Source organism: Anomalospiza imberbis, chromosome 5 (assembly GCF_031753505.1).
Source record: "Anomalospiza imberbis isolate Cuckoo-Finch-1a 21T00152 chromosome 5, ASM3175350v1, whole genome shotgun sequence".
NCBI lineage: Eukaryota > Metazoa > Chordata > Aves > Passeriformes > Viduidae > Anomalospiza > Anomalospiza imberbis.
The window spans coordinates 38,681,924-38,693,985 of record NC_089685.1 but is presented as its reverse complement, the minus strand read 5'-3'; the positions used below and the strand labels follow the sequence as shown (position 1 = coordinate 38,693,985).

Here is a 12,062-nt window from a genome sequence, read left to right as displayed (position 1 = left end):
ATCCTTATCCTAATTTTTTCCCCTTGCTCCTTATTTGACATTTGACTCCAGGGCTTTATTTAATGTATATCATTCAACTTGAAAGTGAACTTCTTCCTTGAGCTCTACATCAAAAAGTTAGATTCCAATTCAGATCCAGTGAAAGACATCACTGTCTGAAAAAACAAGGAATTATACAGACTTTGGGCACCTGTTTTCAAAATTCAGCCCAAAAAGCCCTACCTCAAAAAGATTTTAATCCTGAGCTGAATGTTTGCTAGGAGTATACAGTTCTGTGCTGCATACTCAGAGCTGCTCTAAGCATGTAAAGCACATCAGCACCCAAAATCCAGAAGCTAGACTGATTGACAGCTTAAGCTCCCTCAGAGATACGATCCCATAGATGTGCACAGATATCCTTAGTATGCAACCACAGCATGGAGCTAAGCATGTAGAATCACACATGTGAATTTAAGGATACAAAAGGAGGCAGAAAGTCTAAGCCAGTCTGCCTTGCTAGTAAAACACTTAGATAGCCTTTGGACACTTCTACTGAATTCACAGGGTTCATACCCATGACTTCTAGAGGTTTGACAGAGTGGCTGTGTATCAATCCAGGCACCCAAAGTTTTACTCTTAATAGTCTGGCCACCCTGTGCTGCAAAGTACTCAAGGACTGTGGGCTGTGGCTTCCTGCCTTCAGCAGCTGGATCATTTTACTAGAATGATTTAATTTTTCATGTTGTGGAAACAGCATTATTGGAATCTTTTTGAAAGCCAGCCAGAGAAAGAGAGTGGACTGAGGAAGATGGCTTTTAAAAAAATTGACAACTTCTCTGTGGGATCTAGTTCATTCTATAAATGTCAGATAAGGCAGAGAGCAAATTTAATCTAGCATAAAATCCATATTAAAAAAAAAAGAAAATAATACCTTATTTTTATCTCCAAGAATAGTGTTTTCCATAATGACGAGTGTTGCCTGCACATGTACTTTAACTCTGTACTGGGTAATGATTCCATTTGGTTGTAATGGTTTCCTCCAAGTAATTTTTATATATGTGGCTTCCACTTCTGCTAGTTGTAAATCTGATACAGCACCTGGGACTAAATATTCAAGAAGAAATTTCAGTTCATTAAACACTTGTGATTATTACAAGGTTTTTCAGCACTGTATACAAAGTACAATTGACAATCCACTTTCACATCCTTATCACAAAGCTGACCCTGTGCAGAGTAGAGACTTACTTCACATGTTTCCTTAACAAACAAGTTACAGTTCTAAAAACATGCACACATTTTTTAACACATAAGATGTGTATGAGTATGGTCAGAGACTAAGATGATGTAAACCAGGATCACTCTACTGAGGTCTACTTGATTGGAATCAAACAGACCTTTGCTATTTTCCTATATGGACCTCTAAGTATACTTAAAAATAAAAGGTTAGATCTAATTAGCTTGTTAATTTCCCTTTTACAAAAGGTTTATATAATTTTATTTCTATTATATACTTTACATATATGTGTATATAAATATAGATATATATATAATAGATAGAAATTATATTGTTTATATAATTTCCTCATTAAACTTTTGTCTTAATTATATTGCCACTTCCATAGGATCACCAGAGGTAAAAAACATTTATATTCAATAGAACGATATTCAGATTTGATACAAAAAGAGGGGGGTTTTTCCTAATACACTTCAATAAAAGACAGTTTTGAAATTACTTGTATTAGCGTGATTTTTAGATTTGGCATTGAAATAAGACATTCTGTGTTATGCTAAAAGTACCCCAAACCCACCAAAATTCCCTTGGCTTCTGTCAGTGCATTTCAACACAAGATGAGCACCTGTACTGAGGTAGGTCATCTCTGGAAATTGTCTCTGAGAGCTGCCAAAAGATGATCATTCAGGAAAGAATATGACAAATAAATAAAGATAGGTTTTCCTCCCATAACACTTTGACAAGCATTACACCTTGACAACAAACATCGCCAGCAATCCTGAGGCAGAGATTTTCTAAATTTGTATTGTGTGGCATAAACATAAGACAGAAGTAAGTCTCGAGACCGCCTCTCTATTACACATCAAGTCTCAGTTTTTCCTCTTTGTATCCTCAAATGCTGGCCAAGAGTCCCGCACAATCGCACCCACGTGTGAGACTAAGCTGCATTTCCCTGCCGCCAAGGCCTCTAACCTGGTGCGTTGACTATTTGGGACCAGAGTTGCACAGAACTGACTGAGCGGCAGAGCCAAGCACGCGGCTGTACCGGGACAAGCCCTCCATGTGGCACCTGCCTCGCTGCTGAGGGTGGCTCCACCGCAGACGGGGCCTTGGGTTTGCTGAGGATGAGTCACAGGGGAGGTTTGATATGGAACGACAGGGCTGCTCGAGCCAGCAGCGGGAATCTGCGCTGGCTTTCTTTTCTTCTTGCTGCCATCTAACGGGGGAGAGGGGGATCTAACGGGAGTCTTGCTGCAACTTCATTACTGTTCCTAAAATTAACTGCTTTCGTTTAGAAAGACACTACATTTGGAACACAAGCCGTATGAGGAACGACTGACGGAGCTGGGATTGTTTAGCCTGGAGAAAAGGAGACTCAGAGGTGACCTTATCGCTCTCTTCAACTTCCTGAAGGGTGGCTCTGGTGAGCTGGGGGTCGGTCTCTTTCTCCGGGCAACAACAGATAGAACAAGAGGACACAGTCTCAAGCTGCGCCAAGGGAGATACAGGCTAGACTTAAGGAAGAAGTTTTTCACAGAAAGAGTGGTCAAATACTGGAATCATCTGCCCAGGGAGGTGGTGGAGTCACCATCCCTGGATGTGTTTAAAAAAAGACTGGATGTGGCGCTTGGTGCCATGATCTAGTTGAGGTGTTAGAACATGGGTTGGACTCGATGATCTTAAAGGTCTCTTCCAACCTAGAAAATTCTGTGAAATTTGTTTCACAATCTCTGAAGACCTTCGATAGTGGATAAATGTACTTACAGAGTATGAACTTGACAAAAACAAAGAAATAAATGACATAATATTCAGCTGATTTATTTTCTTTAGTATTTTGTAATCTTTTCTCCTCTCTTGTAGTGCTCTTACATCCAATCTCTCCTTTGCAAAGTACCTTTAAGGCTCTGAAGGGAAAACTGAAACCCTTTATCACGTTCAATCCATTTGTTTTGTCTCTCTATGCTAGCTTACCATCTGCAGGAGTGAAAACTGTAAGGTTGGTCTTTGGCCCCACCCCAGCGCTTGTCTCAGCACTGACGTACACGTCGTATGTTGTAAACGGCACAAGGTTACTAAACACAAACTTAAGGTCTTTTGTACTGTTATCCAGAATGTGACCTGGAATTAAAAACAAAGAGATTTTAGGTCTAAAAGAGAAACAGTCTGTGGCTACTTTCTAGTATGATGAACAAATGAAAGGACAAATTTGTTTGGGGAATAGCTAATTGAGAATCAATTTCAGTGGAATAATACTGAATATATATGGAATAAAACAACAAAATAACCAACCAACCAAACAAGCCCCTTCAAAGAGGTAAGAGTTTTAAGAGTAAGATATTTTTAAAAATGTGTCATACTTTTCCTGTGTGGTCCCATAAAAACATTAGAATACAGTTTATGCTTATGTCTTACTTAACTACAGGCAGTTCTATAATTTCTGTATCTATACATGTCTGAGTTAAAAAAAAATGCAAAAACATCAAAACAGACTTAAAGAGATGATTGCATACTGCATGAGAAAGAAAATTCTCCAGAAATCTTTAACAGAAAGAGAAAAAAGTAAAGATTTAGATATATAAACACAGCAATTCAGCTGTGCTTAATCTGTCATCTCCTGAATGACTGAGGAGAAGTTGATTTTCTCCATTCCTAGGAATAGCTAATGTGAATTTAACTTTATACTCTTCCTCATGATGGACTGACTTTTCCCTTAAAATTAATCTACAAACCATTAAAACATATAATAGTGAAAAGGGATACATAACACTGCTTTTGAGTATCCATTTTTGATTGGCAGGCCCAGAAGACTGTGTAAGGAAATAATCACCAAAAAATCAAAAGAAATGGTAGCATCAACTCTGACTTACCAGATGGTCCATACAGCTCAACTCTGTAACTAAATTTCCCTGTTACTATGGTTGGTGGATCCCACATTACTGAGAAAGACTTTGCTGTAATGTTGCTCTTGGCAAAATTCTGTGGTGGGTCTTCTGGAACTTAAACAATATTGGAAAAAGTCTTTGAACATAAAATACTCTATATTAGGATGTCCAAGAACCCCATATCAGACAATTCATTTCAAACAATAAACATGAAATATTCTGAAGGGAAGCCATAGAAGCATATCATTAAAATTACTTAATTTATGGTTTAATGTAATTCTCAGGGAAGGTATTAAGAGTGTTGATAGTATGAAAATAATCTCTAAGAGACAAAGGTGAAAAATAAACTGGAAATTAGCCCTGAAATCATTAGAAGAGAAACAGACCAAAATTTCATTAACCCTAGACAGAGCAGCAAACTAAGGCTGTTGAAATTCTCTCAAAGCAATTCAACTGAACATTTCTAGGAGGGAATGAAATTTCTTTTTATCTGGACAGTGCTATCTATTTTGTATGTATGAATGTTTGAAGTAACATCAAACCATTTCAAACAAAAGAATGATGCACTAGCAAACAGAAAGCCAGAATAACATTCCTCTGGAATGCCTTTCTTGTATAGATCTATTAAGTGTTCCCTCTACCTAAGCCATTTTAAAAGTGCTGCTCATGGACCATTGCTTCCAATTCCAGCTTCTCAGTGCATTGCATGTAACCAAAAATCAACTTCACCTGGTACTTAAAGATTTCTTCATCACTCAATGACTTACTGCAATAGGTGCAGATTGGCACATAAGTACAGTTTATTAAAAATACAGTTTATTATTGCTTGTTTCTCAACAAAGGCAAAGAAGCTTAAAGTGCATTTCTGTGTACACAAAACACATACTTTTACAATATTATGCCTGACAGCTATGACCCTGCATCTTTATTTTCAATTCTTCTACTATTATTCTATTATTTGCAGTTCTTGAATTTTTCTCATTTTTCATAAGTTTTTATCTATCCTGAGCAAAATTTTGGTATCTTTGACTCCTAACAACAAGAGAACTTTCACTCACTGTACATTATTAGATACATAAATATGTATATACATTTTCAATTGATTCCATCAGGTAAAATTAAGTAATCCTGAAAATACAAAAGCATAAAACAGATAAAGACAGATTAGGACAGAAGTATCTTGCAGCAGAAAATCAAACCTATATTTTGAAGCTTTTCACATAAATCTGAAAACATTATTTCCATTTTAAAGCCATATGTATTTAATGTACCTGATTCTGGTGTCCGGACAATAGCACTGTCAATGTAGCCTGCTTCAGTGGTAACTGCAGAGACTTCAAAAAGATAGGTGGTGTATGGCCTGAGGTTAGTTACAACAAAACTAATTGGTTCACTCCAAACAGAGCTCATTTGACTTGCTGCCTCTGTACTTGGAGTTGCTGTAGTCTGTGAAAGAATTGTGGATTTCCCAAAAGTAGTTGAAGGACTGGTAGTACTCCACAAAAAAGATTCACTCTTATCCTATAAGTACAAAATAAGAAACATAATAAGGTACATCTCTAACCAATAATTGTAAATAAATGTAGATTAAAAGGGCAGAGCATCTTTGAAAAAAATTACCCTAAATTGGTTCTCCTTTTTGTATCTCAGTTTCCATATTTAGGCAGACTGTGCTAGGACATCCTGTTAGTGACAGTGTTATAGTTTCCTGCCTTATTCAAGAAGATCTCAAATCTGACTGAACAGAAGCATCTCTCTAGGATTCATTTAATTATTCCCAGTTTTCTTTCTCAACATTCAGTCTCTCTCTTGAAAAAGTTCCCTAGCAAGGTCCTTTTGCATTTACATGTATGTGTGTATATGCATACACATGCATAACATACATATATCCACACACCATGGATAAAACCAGACAGGAATTTCTTAATCCATCGTGTCAGAAGATAACTCTGAAAAATTGCTAGGCATTGTGGTGACCGATGCTTATGGTTCAGTAGGTGGCAGCCTGCCTTCTTAGCGCTGAGTCAAACCAGACTGGTGTCAGGAACCTTTGCAATGTCTAAGATGATCTTTCAAATAAAAACTGAAACCAAATTTATGATAATTTATGTAATTTAAAACTATCATTTTCATTAAAGCACTAAGTGTAAGAAATTAGAAAAAAAAAGGTCAAAGGAAAAATGTTTGGTTACTTGACGTTTTGACATTTCAGTAATTGCAAAACTGTACTCAAAGAAGGAAAAAGAGAAAAAAAATCTAGAAGAGAGAATTTTCTTCAAGAAATTCCAAAAGGATACAATGGTTACAGGTCTGAATTCAACAATAAGAACAATTCAGACTGAAACCATATTATTGAAAATCACTCTGCTAATCATGTTCAATTTTTATTTTGATATGAGAAGTATTTTAAAAATATTGAAATGTGCTACACAGAATAAAGCATATTTCTAAAATACAAAAAGCATTATCATACTACATGGAAAATAAGTAATTTACGATACTATATGTCTTCACTGACCACAAAAAAACCCCTGTAAGTTCTTGGTTTTTTCTAATTGAATAGTGTGTAAAACAAAAAAATTAAAAATTGAAAGCTGAGAAAACCCAGAAATTTTTTATTTCATGATTTTCTGTTAAAAGTATGCCAAACTTAACTTTTTGTAACATTTTTACTTTGATTAAACTGAACTTTTCAAATGAAAGTATTCCATTTAAACTACTTTGAACAGAAAGGTTTTTCTTCATCCATTTTATCCCATCTTGGGACAAAGTCTGTAAGGTTTTTGAATCTTTCTGAAAAGCAAGCCTCCACATTTTTATGTCTCAAATTTAAAATGTAAAACTCTATTCTGTGGGTTGAGTCTATTTCTAATTTAAAAGGTTTATAGCACTTACATTACATTCTGGTAACCTCCCAGACAGAAGGTCCTCTACTTTAACCAAGACATCTTTCACTACAATTCCACTTCTTGCATGTTTCACACTAATCTTGAAACTAGTTATCTTTCCATTTGGTTGCCGAGGGAGAAACCAGATCAGATTTACAGCTGAAGAATTTAAGGCTTCAACTGTGAGATTCACTACTTTACCTGGAGCTTGAAAACAAAACAAACAAAAGCAGTGAGATAAACCTTTCTTCTCAGTGTTGAAAAATAGCAAATTCTTCTCTTTGTTTTTTAATGCCATCTCTAGCTTCCAAATTCTGAAGCAAAAACATTAAAAACATTCACATACACAAGTAAAGTAGCTGATATACAACCAGATATTTTTCAGTCTGGTTTAAGTGGGAAATGTAATTTCAGTCTCGTAAAATATATAGTAATTGGTTTGGTCAACTTAAAAATATTTTCTTAGAAGCAAGTCATTTACTGTTCCAGAAGTAGAAAAAAATTGCCCTTTTTTTTTCTGGTTAAGAACATCTGATAACACTGGGTGTTGTATTTCACTTTACCTGTGTCATCTTTTCTGCTGCACATAGCTTAAGTAACTCAATTTAATTGGAATACTAGCTATTACTGCATAAATACTGCTCTTTGTATCAGTCACAGTTTCTGTGGCCTTTCGTCAGAGCATCAGTATTAAACACAGCACAAAGGATTGAGATGCAGAATCTTAATTAGATTTTACATGCTATTTTACATGCTGAACTCTCCTGTGCATTAGAGACCTGTGGCCCTGTCTTAGTGCTGCTCACACGTGGAAGAGTCAGCAGCAGGTTCTGCAATAGCTGTCTTAGTACTAAGGAGAAAAGGCTTTTCACACTCTTAAAACAAAGACATTCCACAATTACAGACCTTCCACAGGTGAATTGAGACAGCTTCTCCAAGTCTCATATTTAGTGCTTTCAGTCCTGCTAAATCTCTTCCAGATTGTTTACTTCTTTTCCCCTCCTCCCAAACCACAACCTTTATATTTAAATAATTTTATCTTCTGGCTAACTTTCTCACTTTAAATTTCCCATCTTTATGTTCATTAAGATGTTTGGCTTTCCTTAGCCATCAAAGCAAGAATTAGAACAAAAAACAGTTGAGAAAGTAAAAGTATAAACGTTATACTGATGACACATAATTTACCTATAATTTGAAGAAACCTTCCAATTACATTTATAGTAGGGCACTTTAGGTTTAATAAAAATGTAGAAAGAAATGCTTCCAAAAGTAAAAGCTTATGTTCTTATATGGAGAAATGCCAGTGCTGTCCTCTGTCAAACATGAGTAAATAATAAAGCTCACAGAAATAAGGTTTTTTACCAAGAATAAAGAATAATGATCTCACATAGATCCATGTAGCAAGTTTACTAGTCCTCCTTATATTGCGTTCATAAATTATTGCATTATTTGTGCAGAGTGATGATTTCTGCCATTAATTAAGATACCTCACTCTGCAGTTTGCACAGAAATAGAAAGCAGCCTAAACACAGATGGGTGGTCACTGCCTTGGCAGCACAAGTTCTGTATTCCATTGAGACTGGTTCACAAGTGTATGAGCTTGTCATCCAAGGCACAACTGCTCCTGGAGCATGAGCAAGATCACAAACATTAAATTAGTAAAGATTGTGCCAACTCAGACTATGTGTTTTAATCTTCAAAACCATCAAAATCAAATTTTCATTTCAGATTTTTTTTTACCTTCAGAATCAATACATAAAAATTTAATAAAATACATTCTGTGCTGAAGTTCTTAGAACCCATCACTAAACAAATACAGATTGACTTAGCAGACAATGGCAGAGATGATCCCACAACAAAATCTGTCTCCTAGAACTGTTGCAGGCAACAGCAGATGGATCCACTTGATAGGTAGTTCTGCTCTGCTATGACCTTGCTTTCTGGAAGCTGCCTACCTAGAAACTGGCATAGGAAAACTCCAACAGACTTTGTCTACAACAAACACCCCTATGGGCACACCCTAAATCCTGTTGATAGCAAATAGAACAAAATGAACATTTGTCACTGAGTGACAGAATAAGAATAAGGATTTTGTTCTAAATGCATTGGAATTCGTTCAAGTATGAAATTTATTGTGGAAATTTATTTGAACAAATTAGAGCAAATTTAATCAATATAATTAACAGCTTTATTAAATTTACCACTTTCTGCAGTCTGGAAAAGGAAAGGATCACTAAACACTCCAATACCAGCACTGTTCTCAGCAGCAACCTACAGGAAAAAAAAAATAAAGGATCCCCATTAGAAAATCTACAGTATATACAGTTTCAGGGAATATGAAAATCCTAAGGATACACAGAGATACAACTTTTAGCTTTTAAACTATAAATATACAGATGAATGTGCCCTTTATAGTTGTGTTGTATAATTTATGCTCAATGTTTAAATGTAAAAACTTAAAAGGGAAAAAGTATGTAACAGCATAAGAAATTGAGAAAACCACCTGTGAATATCCACGCATAAAAAGAGGATCCCTATTTTATGACAAAATCAACAGCAAGTGTAACATTAGTAACACTCCTTTTTCTTATCACAATACACTTAACCCAGATTCTGCATTCCTATTTTACTTACTATAACTTAAAAGGGTAAAAAGGAGTATAAGTTGCCTTTTATTTCTCTGTGTCCTGTAGGCTAGCAAGAGCAGGTGAACCTTCCTCAAAGCAGAAACCAAGGAAAGCATGACTTTTTGTAGAAAGGCAATAGGTCAGGGGGAGTGTAGATGCACTTTATGAATGAAATGCTTCAGTGCTCATAATCATGGATGAGTCTTCCCACAGAAGAGACTTTGGTAAAATTTATGGAGATGAACAAAACAACAATACCATTTGCTCTGCAATATAGGGTTTGGTGACAATTCAACTCAGTGATGGGCCATGGCATCCAGTACTTACAAAGAAAGAGGAAGTCTAACTTCTTTTTTTGAAAAGAAGTAAAAGGGACAACAAAAGGTAAACATGAATAAAATTCCAACAGTGACAGTGAGAGGTGTGGGAAAGAAGAAGCAAAGTGAAAAGCTCTCCAGCAAGGTTATAGCTGGCAATTTAAGGCAACAAGGTTGTGGCCCTGGGGTTAGGGAGCTGACAGTGCAGACTGTAGGGAAGGCAGGGTGAGAAGGGGTAGGTATGCAAAAACTAAGTGTGGATCAATGTAGAAGTGACAGACAGCACACAGGGGGTAGCAAAGGACAAAAGAAAAGAGAAGGCCTCAGACCAGAAAGGGAAACTTGTTCTAATCAATTCTTGGCACTAAGCAGTGGGCTTTTCAAACACTAAAGTTTAAACAAAAGGACAAAGCTACAGCAGACAAGCACAGTAAAGGAATACAAGGTAGCATCGAAGACTTAATCTACAATGACAAGAAGAACCTGTGTCTCTGACTAGCTCCTTCCTAAGCCGCACAAATACATGCACTCCCACCTCATGACTACAGCCAGCCCTACCTACTTATGCTTCACAGGGGCAATGACTTAGGAAACATCCTTAGGCATTGATAAATTCTACAGTTATATTGCAATAGCTGAGGAAATTGACTGGAGATCTTCAGGGGTTTGAAATTCTGACAGTATTTAAATTGCACCATGTAAATCTTAAGCTATGTCCTCACCTAAACATTGTTTTTATTACCTCATCTCAAGGTAGGTATTGTAGGAAGAGGTCAGAAATCAAACTAGTATTAAGACAGACATGGAAACTCCTATCTCATGTGTGCCACTTCAAGGCAACAGACTGGAATGAAGCAAATCAACACGTGGCCTCATTTAATTCTTGGCATTGAAAAGAGGAACGTTACAAGGTTATTATGAAAGAGCAAAGCAGGCAAAGAATTGCTTGGCAAATACTGTCAAGAGAGTAGTAGTTAATTTCTGCCCACCTGAAGTCATCTATTGTTGAAGAATTCAGAGATGGATCAGGAGTGCAAACAAGTTCCATGTATGGAAGACATGTTTTTTTTTTATCTGGCTGAGATGATTTAGTAATCTACATGTAATATGCAAAGTACACCTGTCACCCAGTAACTTGAAAGATTAAATCTCAATGAAGATAAAGAAAGATTTAGATGTGGCCAAAAATTCTACCCTTTGCTTTTTATGTTTTACCACATAATGCCATATGTTAATATGAATATCAGTAGCAGGTACATTTCAGTGCAAGTTTGACTGGGATATTTTAAAATAGATTTCAAAAACATTACTCAAATAAACTCAACTAAACAAATATCTGGCAAATATATTTTGTTATATGGTAACAGTAAGTAACGTGGTCCCTCAGAAAACTCTTCAGGAACCTACTATAAACTCATACAATTTACAATAAATCAGAATTCAAAATACTAAGAGGTATTTGTAAAGCTTTTACCATAATTTCATAAGTCGTTCCAGGGTTAAGACTGGTGAGAAGAACTTCCAAACTATCTGGCTTTGTTGTGACCTGTGTATAAGCTGCTTGCATCCATGGGCAGACTTCTTTATATTTAACCAGATAGGAGAGAATTCTCCCATTTGGATAGAGTGGTGTGTTCCATGACAGCAGAATCCCAGCAGAGCCCACTCTTTCACCTGCAAGGAACACAGGTGGCCCAGGATCTAAAAAAAAACATTAAAACAAAATTATATGCATGCACACACACTCACACATACTCACACACAAGCACACACATCTAAAACAATTTTTAATTAAGATTCATGAGAGTGGAGACACATTCACAGATTCTACAGAGAAATTAAATCATCTGCCATCATAACCTCATAAAACTACTAAAAACTGATGTACTTCTGAATAAAAATATTTTTTTCTTGCCGGAGTCCTGTTAGAAATTATTAGGTTAATTTTGGAACACCAGAAACATTCTTCTGTAAGAATGTAAAAAATGTATTGGTCAAGAACGTTGTTAAAAAATAGAGTTTAATGCCAATTTGACATCTGACATATTCTAGCACTCTACTATACTCTCTTAAAAAAACACATCTGCTTTGGCTACATTTTGTTGGAAATAGCTCTGAACATTTCTTTATGTACCACT

The 12,062-nt window shown here is 36.0% G+C and overlaps 1 protein-coding gene across 1 annotated transcript in view; it reads right to left on the bottom strand.

Annotated features, from left to right (window-relative positions):
- The window catches only part of PTPRQ (protein tyrosine phosphatase receptor type Q), a 123,428-nt gene that overhangs the window by 86,919 nt on the left and 24,447 nt on the right, over window positions 1-12,062 (bottom strand). The window contains exons 20-26 of the mRNA XM_068190305.1: window positions 11,399-11,625; window positions 9,182-9,251; window positions 6,988-7,187; window positions 5,364-5,613; window positions 4,078-4,206; window positions 3,182-3,328; window positions 911-1,083 (exon numbers count right to left, since the gene is read on the bottom strand). Coding sequence (XP_068046406.1) covers window positions 911-1,083; window positions 3,182-3,328; window positions 4,078-4,206; window positions 5,364-5,613; window positions 6,988-7,187; window positions 9,182-9,251; window positions 11,399-11,625 — 1,196 coding nt within the window. The remainder of the gene's footprint in view (window positions 1-910; window positions 1,084-3,181; window positions 3,329-4,077; window positions 4,207-5,363; window positions 5,614-6,987; window positions 7,188-9,181; window positions 9,252-11,398; window positions 11,626-12,062) is intronic.